At 41.5% G+C, this 18047-nt stretch overlaps 1 protein-coding gene and 1 long non-coding RNA gene across 3 annotated transcripts in view; one reads left to right on the forward strand and one right to left on the reverse strand.

Annotated features, from left to right (window-relative positions):
* The window catches only part of LOC126497596 (uncharacterized), a 21863-nt gene continuing 3816 nt past the window's right edge, over positions 1–18047 (forward strand). The window contains exons 1-2 of the long non-coding RNA XR_007590651.1: positions 1–153; positions 14785–14846. This is a non-coding gene — a long non-coding RNA (uncharacterized lncRNA). The remainder of the gene's footprint in view (positions 154–14784; positions 14847–18047) is intronic.
* Rgmb (repulsive guidance molecule BMP co-receptor b) overlaps positions 13721–18047 on the reverse strand; it is a 26939-nt gene continuing 22612 nt past the window's right edge. The window contains exon 5 of one of the 2 annotated variants that reach the window (XM_050135719.1): positions 13721–16992. In XM_050135719.1, the coding sequence (XP_049991676.1) occupies positions 16333–16992 (660 nt within the window). In that variant the 3' untranslated portion in view covers positions 13721–16332. The remainder of the gene's footprint in view (positions 16993–18047) is intronic. The other variant, XR_007590650.1, reaches the window with a different exon arrangement.

The following is an 18047-nucleotide window of genomic DNA, read 5'->3' on the forward strand; positions in this document are numbered from 1 at the left end:
CGATGAGGCCTCTTTTGCTTAAGCTTCCCCCAGTGCGACTGTGAGTCCACTTCCTTTTGCCTGAAAGATGTAGCCCTCTGGGCTCCAGCTTCACGTCTGTCTGTCCCCTGCCGCGCTCCTGCCGTGATGATAGTGGATTGGGCCTCTGTAACTGTAAGTGAGCCACCTCAATTACATGTTTTCTTTACAAGAGTTGAAGGGGTCACTTGTGCTAAGTTTTATTGTGATAATTGTCACGAGAACACCTTCTTTTCCAAAGTTTTACTGTCTGCAAGTATGTCAAAAATAAACCACTTGGGGTCAGACGCCAGAGGTCTGAATCTGCCTGGCTCACTAAGACACTGACTTGCGTTTTCTTATCGCCTTTCAAGGTTCCCTTCCCTTCCAGCAAGCAGTAGAGCTCGCAGGGACCCTCACAACGGGGTTTTTCACTACAACCCAGGGCGTCTTAAAGTCTTCAAGAATCAGAAAAGCACTTTAGAATCACTCGGATTAGTGGAGGTGGTAGTTCCCATACAGAATCTGTTCGCTGTGTCGTTGCTTTGTTTGAATTGGTGTTCCCAAAGGGGACACCACTTTAAGACTCAGGAGGGAAGAGGCATTAACTAAAAATCGCTCAAAGTAAACAGACCCCACGTCTGAGGAAACTGTAGCGGTAGATCGACAAGGCTCTTCCCCAAGGTTACACAAGCTTTTACAATGCTAGAGACCTCGAGGAGTCTGGGACCAGTAGAGCTGTAGGGATGCAGCCGTTGTGAGTCCACACCAGTGTGCAGAGGGATTTTAGTGTGCTTCTGGGTAAGAAATTCCTCAGCTATACTACTATAAGGAACCCCAGTAAACTCACTGTCTGACCAAATTAGATTTGGGTGGAATTGTTTGTTGTCAGTGCCTACCTGGGGAAAACAGATAGATGTCTGTTCGTGGTACCCAGAAAAGTGACACAACACTTCCTACATTCTAAGACTCTCAAATACATAAAAACAAGTGAACATCACTTAGATTAAATTTTCTTATTTAAAAATTCTTATTTATTGCTGCTTACTAGGTATCTGAGGATGACCTAGAATCCCGATCCTCTACTTCACAAATCCAGGGATTATGGACATGCTCCACCACGTCTAGCTTGCCATTTACATTTAAGCTAACACAAATACACACAGGAATGCATGTACAAATACACACACACATTTGATCCTGCTGGGAAATGGAAATATTCATATAAATGAATTTCCTATGAACCCTATTTAATAATTAACTACAGATTGTGTGGTTTTACTTAGATTAACAGTTATATGTTTTATGGTTTCCATGTTCTCTAAATGTGTGTGCTGGAGACCGAGTCTCCAGTGTGATAGAGGTACTAGACTTTGAAGAGGTACCTGAGTCCCCGGCTGAAGCCTTACGAAAGGGGTCAGTGACATCCCCATGGTAGTGTGTTAATTGTGTAATAACAGGTTGTTATGAAACAAATCTGACATCTCCTTTACTCTTTGCTTGTTTGTTTTCTAGAGAGGGTTTCTATGTGTAACAGTCCTGGCACTTACTTTGTAGACCAGGATGGCCTTGAACTCACAGAGATTTGCCTGCCTCTGCCCTGGGATTGCTGGCATTAAAGGTGCACTCCACCACTATCTGGATCCTTTGCTTTTTTGCACACACACTTTCCTCCACATGTACCTGCTTGCTCTATTGTTTTCTTATCATGCCTGGAACAGCATGAAGTTCTTCCCAGAAGCCAAGATTATGCTGACCCCTTATGTTGGATGTCTAGCCTTCAGATCGACGAGCTACACCATCTACTTTTCTTTATAAATTACTCAGAGTCAGGAATTTTGTTATAACACCAGAAAACAGATAGAAACAATAGAATTGCTAATCTCTTACCATCTCAAATATAAATTCAGAATACGTGGGAAGAATTAGACAAAAAGTATATGATAAAATGGAGTAGGCAAAAAATTGCCATGATTTCTTCACGTTGGTGAAGTGGATCATCATCTTGGCTTTGCGTCTTATACAGAGAAAAAAAATCAATATTTGATTCATAATGTCAACAATAGGTGACTAGTTCTTAATAGGAGAAAATGCATCCTCAGGTTCTAGTATTTATTATTTCTATTTCTACTGATTTACACAGTTAATACAATGGGATTCACTGGGCTGTGGTCTCGTCCCCTTCTTCCATCACATCATAAACACCCCATTGAGAGAAAATAGGGCTGCAGTACCCCTGTGGAGGGTGGGAATTATATCAGTTATCTGTGTTTTTGTTGCCTGCCTTAGACTAACAATAACTTTGAGAATGCCATTAGGAATAAACAGACAGTTAATCTATCAGGCCTCAGATATCTAAAATTAAATAAAGACAGAGGAAGAGAGTGGACCGTGTAGGGCATGGTAAGGAGAGAAATGATTTAACAATGAGCAGCACCGGGGGTGGAGTGAGCAGACCCCAGACCCTACTAGACAGCCAGACTGGATGAACTGATGAGCTCCAGGTCCAGTGAGAGTCTCTGTCTCAGAAAGTGTAAGGTGGAGAGTGGCTGAGGACGGTGTTAGTCTCTGGCCTGTGCATGTACAAATACTTGTGTGCATGCAACACTAGATGCATATATGCACATGTACACACAAACCTTCATGAACACATGGCATCAAGAAAGAAAGCTACATGGCACCAGAGGAACAATACCTGAAGTTGTCCCCTGGTCTATACATGGCAAGTGTGTGTACTCACACACACATTAACACATACATGTACACAATACATACATAAAGGAAAGGTTTCTTTGGTGGTTCAAATAACTCCATTATCAGATGCATTCTAAATAACCTGACAGATAATTGCTCTTTAGACAAATGCAATGTTAATCTGCATTTTATGCAACATTGCGCCGTGTTGTATGTCAAAGGGAAAGCTTCCTTGCACAATGTCTCATGGGAGAGATTTCAGAAGTACTGCTGGGAAATTCATCTTGTTTTACATAATAGACCAGGTCTGTGAAAGCTGTAGATGAGGAAGGCCAGATTGTAGAAATGAGTCATTCAAAGGCAGGATATGGAGGCACTGAACACCCAGGGCTAGAGTGCCCAGATCCCTATCTTAAACACCACATTCCTGCCTTCAGCAGGAGTATGAATTATTGACATTTCTTTTTATCATTTTCATATTCTATGGGTGGAGTAAAAATAGCACTTGCTTCTCTTTCTTTTTCTCTGAAACTTGGCACATTGCCTCAGATTTTCATTTAGTGATTTTGTTGTTTAGTCTAAACATTTTCAAATGCCTGGGAATAGTTGGGAGTAGGTGTGGGTGAGGATAACAGAGATCATAATTTAGTTTAGGGTTGATATAGCTTAGTGACGTTGAAAAGGAGAATAAGAGTCTCAAGTGAGCAAATGCATAATCAGTAAAAAAAAAAAAAAGAAAAGAAAAGATGCTACTCTGCAAGCACAAGATGCATTAGCTATATTTTTAGGAGCTAGGGGGTTCAGTTCAATGGAAGACCATTTGCCCAATATGCATGATATCCTAGGTTTGATCCCCAGTGCTTTTAAAACTTAGGCAGTTTGGTCTACATTCTCACTACTGGCAGATCAAAGTGGAAAATTCTATTTTATTGGTAATTGTTTGCTAGTAGCCCAGATTGTTGATACATCAATGTTAACTTGATTGGTAAAATGCAATGTTGAGAACATAGACCTATCTTTTCTTCTGAGAAACAGATTGCTTATCTTCGGTTTTAAATTTTCTTTCCACACTTCTATTTCACTGGTCCCTATTAATTTTTCCCTCAAAGATCTTTGTGGAGCTGGGGGAGTCTTCAGAGTAGGCAACTCTTGCACTGTCCAATTGGCTGCTCCAATTTATGTTCAGAACGACAAAATCCTGATTATAAATAAGTTGTTTAAATTGAGGTCAGAAATACCCCAAAGAAGCAATTGTCTTCGTTGAACCACAGGAGCTGTTGGCCCCCACACAGGGCACATTCATAATTGATTCCAGGGTCTTCCAATGACTTGGTCTCCAGTTACAATTTCTCTAATCATAGCAATCATTCAGGAAAACTTGGGAGTAGTAGCTTGCCCATCTGGATAAAAAGTAACAAGATTCACACTGGGGACAACAGCTATGGAAAAGGGTTGGTGCACGATAAGGATTATGGGATATGCTCTTCTCCACTGAACCAGGGAAAATTTCTTGTCAGAAAAATTTTGCAACTGAGAACTTCTAGCATGCCTGCTTGCTATGTGGGAACCCGTTACTACCATCTAGGGTGTCTGAGTCCCTGCTTCACTAAATGTTCTTTCAATAAAATACATAGGGATGCTTTTAAGTATTAGGGAAATATTTTAACTCCAAGACTTTCTAGTGGGCTGTTTCCCAAAGTTAGATCATGTCAGTTAGAAAATACACTCATCCTCCTTTTTTTGAAAACAAGTTTAAAAATTATATTTATTTCTATCTTTTGTATACAAGTGTTTGCCTGCATGTATGTATGTGTGCCATGTGCATGCCTAGTGCCTGTGGAGGACAGAGAGAGAGAGAGAGAGAGAGAGAGAGAGAGAGAGAGAGAGAGAGAGAGAGAGAGAGAGAGAGAGAGAGAGAGAGAGAGAGAGAGAGCGATCTGTAGCTGTCAGCTCAAAGGTGAGAGCAGCTAGTGCATGTCCAGGGNAGAGAGAGAGAGAGAGAGAGAGAGAGAGAGAGAGAGAGAAAGAGAGAGAGAGAGAGAGAGAGCGCGCGCGAGCGAGCTGAATCCTCTGGATCTGTAGTGGCAGATTGGGAGCCACCATGTGGATGCTGGAAATTGAACCCAAGGCTTCTCTAAGATTTTTAAGTCATTGAACTGTCTCTCCAGTCACCTCATGCTTCTCTTTTGAATGTGGAGCACTGGGAATAAAATAGTAAATATTTTAAGGTAGTTTTGTGGTGGTCTGAATGTAATTGACCCCCATAAGCTCAAGGGAGTGGCATTATTTGGAGGTGTAGCTTTGTTGGGGTAGGTATGGCCTTGTTGGAGGAAGTGTGTCACTGTGGAGGTGGGCTTTGAGGTTTCCTATACTCAAGATAACACCAAGTGTCTGACTCTTGTTGCCTGCGATATGTAGGATTCTCAGTTACTTCTTTAGCACCATGTCTGCCTGCATACCACCATATTCCCCACATATTCCCTGCCATGATGATAAGAGACTGAACCTCTGAAGCTATAAGCTGAGCCACCTCTTAAGCTCCTGAAAGAGATTAAATCCAGAGGGAAACAACTTTGCTTGATGAAGCCAGTCCAAATCTCTTAGCCTTCTATAGATGGCCTGCTGTAAGAAATCCTTCAGCCAGGAGCCTTTAAGTTAACTGCCCACTTGGGTGTGGCCTCTTATACTATAAATACCAACGTAAAGCACTGGCCCGCTCTCTTTTCTGCTGCAGGATTTGGTTGCTGTTTTCCCGTTTGAGCAGAGGATTATGATCTGTGAGTCTGCCTCTAAATAAATAGCCCTTTATTGTACTCAATTCTGAGCTAGTGTGGGAATTCTTTCTAGCGTCCGTCTTCATCTAGCACCCTACGTGGATCCCAACTCCACACCTACTGGGGCGACTGGTCCAAAAGTCCCAAACAGTCCACAGCCCAGAAGGTCTCCCACCCTTGCCTGCCTGGCTTGCTTTCACCTACTAAGTGGTTTTTGTAAAACCCCCGCCACAGTGGAGCTAAGTGCACAGTGACTTGGAAGTTTCCCAAGCTCACACACATTTCCTCCCACCACTGCCACATTCCCTGCCACGTGGCCCTTGCACAGCTTCCAGTTTGTGCTCCCTGCTCGTGAGTTCTGGGCTCCTTGCTCCGAGTACAGAGTTGATTTGATTGCTTTTGGTTTGTCAAGCAAAGCATATTTGTCAGCATTTGACCAGCACCAAGGCAGAAGTCTGAAGCCGCACAGGACTGTGGTGCCACCACCGGTTGTGCAGCCGGTCACTACTCTGCAACTGCGACACCTGCTGGATGATAAAGATTATTACACCTAAAACAATTTACCAGATCTCATAACATGAGATCTATTTGATTTAATTAATAAAAGTTATATAATTGCAGACAACATTAACATGCAACATTTTAATAACCTTCTTGCTGATACTATGGATTGTATTCTGCAAGGCTTATATGGTTATTGTGATACATCCATTTATTGGATATTGGGACTCAGTTTTTTCTTCATATTATAGCCTTAAGAAAATGGTTTGATAGCAGAGCCAAGAATGAGGCACTTTTAGAAATGATACAGTCTTTACAGACTAATAATGAACAGCCAGCTGACAGGATTAATACCATTGAAAATCAAAAGTTGCCTGAAAAAATAATACTATTGGAAAGAATAACATTAATTTGACAGACAAAATTCAATCCATGTCAAAGGGTATGGAGAAATTATCTGAAAGAATTCATACTGTTGAATTTGACAATCAAAATCTGTTAAAAACTTATGATAGGTTAGCAGATAGAGTATCTCTCCAGGAAGGCAATCTGCATGCTAACCAAATAATGTCCAATGATGAGATGTTATTTTTAAAGAAAAAACTTTAGACTTTGGAATCACATGTGCAGAATGAGGACCAGAGCCTAGGTACCTTAATGAAATCACTAGAAATATATACAGGGCAGGAGATTCAGACTTTACAAAAGACAATAATAAGAAGATTTGAAACAATTGAGGAAATTATTGGAGCTGATGAGCAGGGGATGAAGGCTCAAGGACAGGCTTTTCCATCACCAGTAGCTGTCAGAGATGACTTACCTAGGGCTTTAGCTTCCTACCCTGTAATCTACTCTGACAAAGCATCAGGTCCTAAGGCTCAAAAGGATCCAAAGAAAGTAGATGGATACCTATAGGAAGGAATGATCTGAAAGAAATTAAGCAAGCAGTAGTATCTTAGGCTTGCATTCCATATTTGTTAGAGAGATGGTAAAGACATGGGCTTCTAGCAATAAGGCTACTCTACATGACTGGCTTCAACTAGTTTCAGAAGTCCTGGATGATGGGCCCCAACTGCTGTGGAAATGTTATTTGTGAAAAGAGGCAAAAATTTTAGAACAACAGGGAAAAGCAAAAGGACTTGAGACTTCCCAAAATCAAATTCTTGGCAAAGGCACTTATGCTTACCCACAGGCTCAAGCTCTTTACAATGAAAAAAATCTTGTCCCTATGCCACAAAGCAGCCTTAAATGCTTGGGACAGGATTTAAAAACTAGGAAAACAAATTGAATCATATAACAGGGTTAAACAGGGACAGAGAGAACCCTTTTAGTGACTTTTTTCAAAGATTAAAGCTGTAGGAGTCACAGACCCAGATGCTAGATGAGACTTATTGAATCTCTGGCTTTTGAAAATGCCAACTTAGAATGCAGAAAGATACTTGGGCCTTTAAAGGTTAGATCAGCGCCTATGGATGAATGGATCCTGCATACAATGAACATTGAGACATTTGACTATAATACTGAATCTTGTGTAGGAGAAGCAATTTCTGAAGGTATGAGGATACATCAAAATATCAAATGTTTTTAATTGTGGTAGAATAGGACATCTGAGAAGGGATTGTAGGCAAGGAATTCCTAGAAATAGTATCTCCTCTGGGAATGACAAAAATAAAAAGGCATCAACCTTCTGGATTATGTAGAAAGTGTGGCAAAGGTCAACATTGGACCAATGAATACAGATCCACAAAAGACAGACGAGGCAACTGGATATCATTGGGAAACTCCTTGAGGGGCCTCTTGCAGATCCCCAAGTCAAAAGTGGCCTCGCCATTCCCAGTCACTGTGGAGGACATGTCTCACCAGAAAAATTAAAAAATCCAGAGCCTTCTATAAAAAACCACACTGTTCTGGATGGTGGAATAAACATGGAGGATGGATCAAAATTTACAGTAGGAAATAGGAAATGTATATTCTGGCAGACTTCTATAAATGATCAAAGACCAAAGCTAAGAGTGCATACAAATAGCATTGTAATTGTGGGTTTGATAGACATGGGTTCAGATGTGAGTATCATTACTCCAGAATCTTGGCATCTAGATTGGCCTCTTCAAGAGGCAGATGTTCAATTCCTAGGAACTGGAACCAAGTGAAACAAAGCACAAGATGGGTTGAATGCAAAGGGCCAGAAGGACAGGAAGGCTGAGGCTGTATGTGGCTAACATTGCAGTGAACTTATTGGGTCATGATCTGCTGCAGCAATGGAATACTCAGGTTAACATTTCTGCAGTCCCAGAAACTTATACTTTTGGAAATGATATTATAAGGTACTATACACAAAGGTCACCAGCCACTCAGGCTGTATAAGAACACAAATCAACTAGCAAACCTTTAGAGACACCAAGAGCCCTATTTTTAAAATGGTTAACTGAGAAACAAATATGGGTTAAACAGTGGTCTTTAGGAGAAGACCAACTGCAGGCTTTAGAACAGCTGGTACAGGAGCAACTAGATGCTCACTACATTGAAGAATCAACCAGCCCTTGGAATTCTCATGTATTTGTCTTCTTCATACCTATTTTTGTCTCTATTGTACCTTTCATTGAAGATATGTCTGTGCAAATAACGTTTAAGTTTTCCACAATAAACAATAAATTTTCCTGTAGTAATTTTTGAAGTTTCTAGAAAGATGATGGGGCCCTATAACAACAACTCCACCTGGTTGTTATGACATCATGATGCTACTTTAAGACCTGGTTTGGGTACCAGCTGCTCTAGATGGTTCCAATTTGGTTAGCTGAAATGGTGCACCTTTTTACAACATTCTGGCAAGAACTCCAAATAGGAACCTCAGAAAAACCCTACTGAATACCCAGAGAGTATTTGCAATTATACAGACAGTAATCTTGAAACTTGACCATTATTCTTCTTTCACAGGATTCCATAGAAAGAATATCACCCCCATGACAGCTGGAAGTAATTCTAGAAGACGACATCCCCTCTTCCAACAAAGTTTGTTCTCAGGGTTAGGGGCGTAATTAGGAGTTGATTATAATTGGTATAGGGGGGGAATTATGTAGCTCAGGGATCTCTGCAAAAAAAAAGGGCAGTTGGATGGGGTAATAGGTAGATTAGTATGAGCTTACTCACACTAATAATAATAGTGAATAATAGCATGAATACTTGTGAGCTATTATTTATAGGCAATTTACATTGGTATAGATTCTTGTATATTGACACAAACTTAAATTATATTGAATATGTTCCTATTTTTGTCTACAATATTTGTATACCTAGGCAAAGTTATTTTGTCATATTGTATGCATGCATGCTTCTACCTCTACTTAAGACATTTTGTATATTGATACATTTTGAGGTCATTGTTCTTATTTGTTGCACAGTTGTTTAAAGATTGTTTAATATTCTAATATGAAGTCTTAGTCTTTAAGATATATAGGTATTAAGAATTATAGGTCAATAGTCATCCATGTTTGTTATACTTATAGTTAGACTAATCAGGTTCTTTAGATACATAGAGATTGTATTCTGCAAAGATAGGTAATCTTCAACTACTTCAAAGACCTGTTGAATATGACATTTAAATAAATTAGGGTTGTGTTGACATGAAACACAATTGCTCCTGGCAGCACTGATCTATTCCCTAGAGAATGTTGAGCACCAAAGACACTCCACTTGGAGCTTGTTTTCCTCTTGGAAAAACTGGCCTTTGGGCAAGGAACTGTCCATGCATCGACCACTGACAAAATGCATGATGTCCAGACAGGACAAGCAGGATACTAGAAAAAAGACTGTCAAATCTTGCCAAGACAGGGTAGGACAGTTCTGAAAAATTTCCTGCCTCTGAAAATAGTCTGTCAGTTACTGTAGGTTTTAGCCATAGTTGGTTGCTCCAATATTGCAAATGAGACTTTGGGTGATTGTCCAGGTAGCCAGTTGTCTCTGTCATTTGTTGTACATTTTGAAAGTTGCTTGATTGCACTTCCTGCTTAATCAAGTAATATTATTTTCCTTCTATGGTCTTTGATGGGGTTGAAGACTAGATAGTCATAGTTACTTTCCTCTCATGACTTGGCCAAATTATTTATAATACAGTACTTAGACTCCTTAGAATAGGATAATTATTGAAAGATTTATCACGTTTCTTGCTTGATAATGTTTATACTGCTTATAATTCTAATTTTATACTTGATATTTGTTCTTATTGTATATAATTTTGTATTATGCTTAGCATTCTCTTATTTAAACAAAAGGGGGATGTGCTGTAGGAACTTATTAGGGGCTTAAAAACTAAATGTAGTTCTATGGATAACTCAGTGGCCTGCCAGTTCCCTAAGGTGAACACATAAATGGTTCATCTCAGGTACAATTTTAAGCATTGTATTGCTGTGGGACAATGGTCTTGTACCCTGTAAAGATTTGTCACTTGTATTGGTTTAATAAAGTGCTGATTGGCCAGTAGCCAGGCAGGAAGTATAGGTGGGGGTGACCAGAATAGTAGAATTCTGCGAAGAGGAAAGGCTCAGTCTGCAGTCATCGCCCAGATGCAAAAGATGCAGTATGAAAATGCCTCTGATAAAAAATACCAAGCAATGTGGCTAACACAGACAAAAAAAATATAGGTTAATGTAAGATGAAAGAGTTAATTTTTAAGAAGCCTGAGCTAATAGGCCAATTATAATTATAATTAATGTAGACCATTCTGTGTTTCTTTGGGACTGAGCAGCTCTGGGACCTGGCAGGACAGAAATCTCTGTCAACAGTGTATGGGTGTTATGCTAAGGAATTTAGATAAAGTAGTAAATTTACTCCTCACCGTGAATGTTTGAAGTGTGATGTTAGGATTCTTATTATAAAGATGAAAAAATGGAAGTCTAGACATGGTTTAGAATGCCTCAGGAGGCACAATGAGTAAAGGAAGTGGATTGAAACTTAACCCTTAGCATGCTGCCTCCTGAGTAGACTAGATAAAAGTCTTTGGCCCTGTGGCTCACAGTAACCAGAAAGCATCCATATCTGCAATTTTGATCTGCAAGCTTTTCCTATCTCTTCCCAGGTAATCTTTAACCTCTTTCCTGAACTCCAAATGTCATTTAAATTTCCAATTTGATTGGAGCTAAAGATCTTGTATTTGTACTATACTGACCTTTTTAATGTTCTATTTCCATCAAGAAAGTAATATTCATGAGACACAGGCTTGGTTTTTCTTTTGCTTAGAGAAAGGCAATCAGTACCTCTCCCATCTTTATGATATTGGTAATTGTCTTGTTAGGGTTTCAATTGGTGAAACAAAACACCATGAGCAAAAAGCAAGTTGGAGAGGAAAGGGTTTGCTTGGCTTACACTTCCAGATCATAGTTTATCATTGGAGGAAGCCAGAACAGGAGCTCAAGGAGGTCTGGAACCTGATGGCAGGAGCTGATACAGAGGCCATGGAGGGGAAGTGCTTACTACTTTCCTTCTCCTGGCCTGTGCAGCCTGTTTTCTTATAGAACCCAGGATCACCCTCCCAGGGATGGCACCACCCACCATGGGCTGGGCCCTTCCTCATTGATCACTAGTAGAGAAAAATACTTCGCAGCTGGCTCATGCATTTCCTCAACCGAGGCTCCTTCTCTGGTGACTCTAGCTTGTGTCAAGTTGACACACAAAACCAGCCAGTACATGAACCAATGAAATGTTAGCACCATTTCCCTTGGTGGTGTCATATTATTGACTGGAATGTTCCTAAACTTCTCTTACTTTTTTACTACTGTGAAGAGACACCATGACAAAGACAACTTATAGAAGAGTTTAATGGGGGTTTGCTTACAGTTCCAGAGGGTTGAGTCCATCACCATCATGGCAAAGAGTATGGCAACAGATAGGCAGATACAGTGCTGGAGCAGAGGCTGAGACCTTACATCTGACCCATAAGCAAGAGGCAGACAGTGCAAGAGAATGGAATGCCCTCAGCTTTTAAAACCTCAAAGCCCAGTGACATACCTCCTAACTCTTCCTAAGCAGTTCCATCAGCTGTAGACCAATCATTCAAATGTGTGTTGTCTATGGTGGTCATTCTTACCTGTATCATCAGTTTCTTCTTGGTGTGTGGGGTATGCAGTGTTCTGTAGATGTGTGTGGACATGCATGTAATGGCCAGAGGTAACACTAGGTGTCACCCTCTATGGCTTATTTGCAACAGCATCTTTCACTAAACATGGAGCTTACCAATTCAGTGAGGCTGGCTGGTCAGTTCAGAGTTCTTCCTGGCCTCACACGCCCAGAACTGGAATCATCAGCACGGGCCACTGCTTCTGATCTTAACCCAGGTCCTTATGATTGTGTGGCAAACACGTGACTATCTTCCCAGGCCTTGAAATAGCCCCAGTTGTAAAGATTGCTTATTATATCAGGTGCACTTTTACTTTGCCAATCATTTGTGGATTAGTCTTATCTGTTTGATCTGGTTACTGATTTTTTTTTTAAACCTTGGAGTGGAGTTTTCATTTTTGAATTAAAGGAAAAAAAGGACCACTGATGTATTACTCATTAAAAAAGTAAGTTAGGGGTTGGAGAGATAGCTCAGCCATTAAAGGGCTGGGCTCAGAACCATAAAGAAAAGCCCCTTCAATTAGGAAATACTGCTCTATGTTTATTTTCTTCTAATGGTAGTGTGATAGATCTACATTAATATGTTTTGGTCAACAGAATCAGTTTGCTCAGTTGATCTGGTATCATTCTAATGAAAACAGTGAGATCTGGCCGTGTGCAGTATGTCCTTCTGGTCAGTCTCTGTTTTCTGCAAGCCATTCACAAGAGAGGAGACACTCCAAACACAGTGACGGCACATTCAAAGGTGGAGGGGACGCTGCATTTAGTTGACAGTTTGAGACATCTTACTAGAGGTTCTCTGGGGTGGGGAGAACAGTAATTAAAAAAAAAAAACACTATTGAACTGATTTCCCGTTAGAAGACACACAGAAAACAGAAGTAGAAATAGAATTTTGAACTTCTTTTGTTTACCTTCTAGGGGGTGGAGAGGCGTTGCTTGATTCACACAGAAATAGATGTTTGGTTACAAAAACACAGTGTAAGTCTGTAGGAATCAAAGACTGTCTTACCCTTGCCCCCACTCTAGGCTATAAAATAGCATCAATACACTTTTTATAAAAATGAAATAAATTAGGTAACTAACAGGATTCTTGGATCTTAAGAAAACTCAAAATCACTTGTTTAAGAAAATGGAAATATCTCTGAGTTTTTAAGACTTTCTCTAGTTGCGGTCTCTGGAGGTGAGATGGGAATGGACCGGGGCAGTAGTGGAAGTATGAACTCTTGTGTTACACACATGGCATCCAGTCAGCCGGGAACGGTAGCCTGCATGATGCAGCTGACATGACTTCCCATTTCTGTGCTCTGAACTGTTACACACAGCAAGCACTCTATTCAAGAACTATGTGAGTCTCCCCCACACCCTGACAACCCCCAGGTTTACTGCATTTAGGATACCGCCTAATGAGGGCAGGCGCTTTCCTGAGTCTTGTTTCCAAACTTTTCTACCCTCTATTTCTTTAACACAAATAACTTATAATCACGACACCTCCTTTTAAAACACCCAGGAAGTGAGGGTTTGCAAGGTTTCAAAAACAAAAAACAGCCCTACCTCCCACATCTTCCCAGGAGACGTTCAGAAGACCCAGTGTGCAGCGTCACGGGGCGAAGTTACTCATTACAGATAGAACTTTAGGACCAGCGGCCAGTCTCACAGACACTGCTTTATTGTAATTGCTTAAAAGTTATAAAGGAAAAAAAAAAAACTACAGTAGCAGTCAAAGGAGACAGGGGCAAGGAGTCCATCTCGTCGAAAACTACAGGGATTTTAACTCCCTTACTCCTTGGCTTCTGCAGAGGCTCCTCAGCTCTTCCAGCAGGCGTCACTATAATCACAGAACAAACATTCGACAGCACGGTCTGTAACTTTATTATTTTTTTTTTCTAGCATAATAATTTAAAGTATTTACACACTGCACACTCACTGTTTTTACAGATACTCATATGCCTACAAACCACATCTACAGGTTTCTCTGGAAAGACTCGGCACAATGTGGGGGATTTCTAAGCACAGTGAAGCAAAGTGTTTTTTGAGTCTTCTCTAAAGTTGCCACATGACTCTGTGAAAAAACCAGTGTTTTGGCCCAAGTTTTAAGCTCTCCCAGGAGACCCATGGCGAGCTATAGCCTGCCTATTCATATGCTGGCATGGTCTGAAATTCTTTTGGCTAAAGACTTCATGAAGCAAGTGCAAGCAGTGTGTTCTTAGAAACCCCAAAGAAAACCTGGCCCTTCTCTACAGAAATACTTTACTTTTAAAAGTTATCTGTGGGGACTGTCAAGGTCATACAGACACTGATTATTAGGGAGAAACACACACCACACTCTATTACTATTACTACAGTTGTAGTACATCTCACAGGCACCCTTTCCCACTAAAGAATACAGCTAAGCAAGCTTCCTTTTCCAAACTATGAGTAGAGGTGGTGGTCTTGTTCTCCCTACAAAAGGATAAAGGTGTATCTATCAATCACACTCTAAAGCCAGACACTGCAGAAACTTCTATTTTTTTTCTTTATACTATTTGCACAAAAATAGTGGTTAAAAGTAGCCAACATCTCTCCTTCCTTGTTCTACTCAATTACAAGTTACTAGCTACTGACGGATTCTGGTCCATGACTCCACAGATGGACAAAAACGGTCATGCTTTCGGGTTGGAAGGTCCTAATCTAGTTTTCTTAAAAAGACCTTTTTTTTCTTTTTTTTTACAGGGTAAGATTCCAGCTCTCTGGAGTTTTCAGCTTTTAAAGATGCCTTCATAATTTCACACAAGGTAAGGGTTTGCTGCTCCTAGATAAACACACCATCCCACCTTGTGATGATTATCACTTCTCTAAGAACTTTACAACATGACACCCTTTCCTGCCGCCAGCCTGAGTGTGTCAGTGCCACCAGCCAACAGGACATGGCTAAATCACTCCAGTATTTAAAGTTCGTATCTTTTGCTTGCATTAATGTAAACCTTAAAAATATTGTATTACTTCTTGGAACCAAACACTCACATTTAGATATAATAATACAAACCTATCTATTCAGGAGTTAACTCTGCTACTCTCACAGCCCTTTAGAGTTGGTACCAACAATGGGGTGGCAGAGGCAAGGAGAGACTTTACTATATGGGGATTTCGCTAAGTGACTACAGATGTTAAGATGGCAGAGCTGAAAAGACAGAGGCCTCTTGGGCAGCGCAATGCCTAGTTAACAAACATCGGGACTCACCAGCATCCACAGGCAAGTGTGTATCGATACACAAGGAAGATTTCCTGATCTCAAGGCCCCACACCTGGACCTTATATCAGAGGAAGACTAACAGCCAGAGTTTGGAATCCTGAGGTGCGGTGAAGGAGACATTGGGGGGAGCCGGAGAGAACCATTAGGATTCCAACCAGCCAGGGAGGAGAGAGTTAAGAACATGATTTCTACAAACTGCGGAGAGGGAGAGCAAGGCATGAAATCTACTAAGTTCTGATTTGGTTTTCCTTAAAGAGTTAAAGGAGGGGAAAACTACAATTTAAACAGGGTTAGGGGACTAGATCAGGCGTAGGCGTAGCAAGATGCCTGGGATCTACCTGAAACAGCCATCACCAGACTCTTCACAAACGGTCAATCTCACAGGCCACATGTGCTCAAATGTCACAATCAGAGTAAGAAGGACTGCAGTTGTAGCAATATTGTCCCCACATTCTGAGAAAGTGAGTTGCTAGAAACAGGGCTCTTAAGTGAGATCCGTGTTTTAAGAATCAAAAGTACTTGCAAGGGCGGGAACAACTTTCCTCTCAAACTGACACTGCAGGTAGGGAGACCGCTCCATCTTGGCAAATCAGTAGCAATGGACGTGCAGGAGGAACACCCAGGGTAGCTGCAAACTGGTCACCTTCAAATGGATTGTTGTGGTGTCTGTGTATATACACTGTACATATTAGCCAGGTACACACATAAATATTTAATATATAAAAAATAAAGTGCTTTCTAAGAGGTCCCTAGGCAGGGACATTATAAAACATTTCACAAAACTGCAAAATAAAATTGATACAATCAAAAAACACTACAACCAACATATGTGAAAACAGCCAAACACATAATGTACAATCTGGTGTTCCAGGACAAACATCTGTCATATACATGGTATATACATATATATACTCTTTCACTCAATATATTATGACAATATATATTTAAAATTTTGTTATAGACAAAAAAAAAAAAAAGAAAAAAAAAACCAAAAAAAAAAAAAACCCAAAACAAAAAACAAACAAGCCCTACAAAAACACAATAAGGACCAGGCATGTGAGTCCAAGACCAACGGACAAGTCAGTGCCCCCTGCACGGCTGCTGCTGGGGAAGATGTGCCAGCGCTCTTTCCTGGGGTGCAGGGCCTCCACGTCCTCCAAGGCACTGTGGGCTGCAGCGGTAAAGTTGGCATCACCAGTGGTGAGCAGGTCAAAGACACACGACTGGAAGTAGATGTCCTTCACTGGCATCTTCTCATGGCATTGGGTGCTGGCGGTCTCCAGTGTGTAGCCAGGCCAGGCCTGTGCTGAGGTGGTGTGCGGCAGGCTGTGCCCCAGGATGGCGGACACCTGGCCTTGTCCGTCATCAATGCATTCACTGGTGGGGCAGCCGTTCACACACAGCTGCAGGTCCTGGCTCTCCTCATAGGACATGGCCAAGTCTTCGGGCATCCGGATGGCAAGGGTTAGGTAGCGACCCAGCTGCCGTACAAACACTGTGGTGCCTATGTAGCGGGCATGCATCTCTACGTAACGGCCACTCTCCTTCTCCACGATGTGAAGACTCTTGATGTCGCCATCCCCGCCACTGGTGGTGCCGTCCACAAAGGCCGCTGGCAGGTCATCTGTCACAGCTTGGTACACCTTCTGATCCGTACACTCGTGGTGTGCTTTGAAGATGATAGTAATCTGTGGAGTGGAGGACGGACAGGTTAACACGCTGGGGGCTCAACAGTGCACCCCACAGGAGCAGGGAACTCTCCCAAACGCGGAGCACCCCTGTTGGGAAACCGTCCGCTTTTCTTGATAATTTTTATTTATCTCCCATACCAGGCATAGAATAGCTGGGGTGGGGGCTAGGGGTTTCTTTTTAAGCTATACAGAAGTTCCGAGGGACTTCATTACTGATATATCTAAGTCTCACCTCTAAAGAGATCCTTCACTGAACCATCTCCATGGTGAGTTCCCAGGACAACCATTACAACTGAATATAAGCACTGAGAGATGAAACAGGCTTTGGGTGGGGGGCACCTGCAACAGCTGCCAATCATGCGCCTCAGGAGAGATTTCTTTTAAGTCTCTTAATCAAATGCTTTGCATCACTGGTTAATCCCTGCGACAGGGAATTACTGGCAAGCAAAGCTCTCAAGCACTTGCAGATAACACGCCCCAAACCTAGTAATGAAGATGTTTTCCCAACCAGCGCCAGGGGCCTCTGACTCCACATCTTTTCTCAGTCAGCTCTCAATTTTCCAAAGGAAGCAAAAAGTTCAGGGAGAAAAAAAAATGCACTGATAATACAAAACCTTCCTTCTATTGGGCCATTTCCTTCCCTGCAGAATCCTTCCTCTATAACAGCTATAAACACAACTGAAGAAGTGAGCCTGCTCCCGTTTTCTGCAGTGGACATGTGACGAGAGAGGGAACTAGGAAGGGGATGAGGGTCTCTAGCCCAAAGAAGGAGCAGTTCCCCAGAGCCATCTGAGGGAGCAGCTGAGATCTGGCTTATTGTCTGTCACTAATGCGGTAACAGTTTATTTTATTTTTTTTTTCAAATGAAAAAACAGAATAAAGGGTTGGGTGATTTGGGTCCAGAGGGCAGACGGACAAGCCGCACGCTCCATAAGTTACTCTGATGGCAAGCACCTCTAAGCTCCTGCAAAAGAACTAGTCAAAACAATGGACTCTTGTTAAAAAGCCAGGAATGGCCCCCAAACCTCACTACCACCCTCAAACTTATGTCT

The sequence above is a fragment of the Alexandromys fortis genome, unplaced genomic scaffold (assembly GCF_014885135.2).
Source record: "Alexandromys fortis isolate MF-2015 unplaced genomic scaffold, M_Fortis_MF-2015_v1.1 scaffold_23, whole genome shotgun sequence".
Taxonomy (NCBI): Eukaryota; Metazoa; Chordata; class Mammalia; order Rodentia; family Cricetidae; genus Alexandromys; species Alexandromys fortis.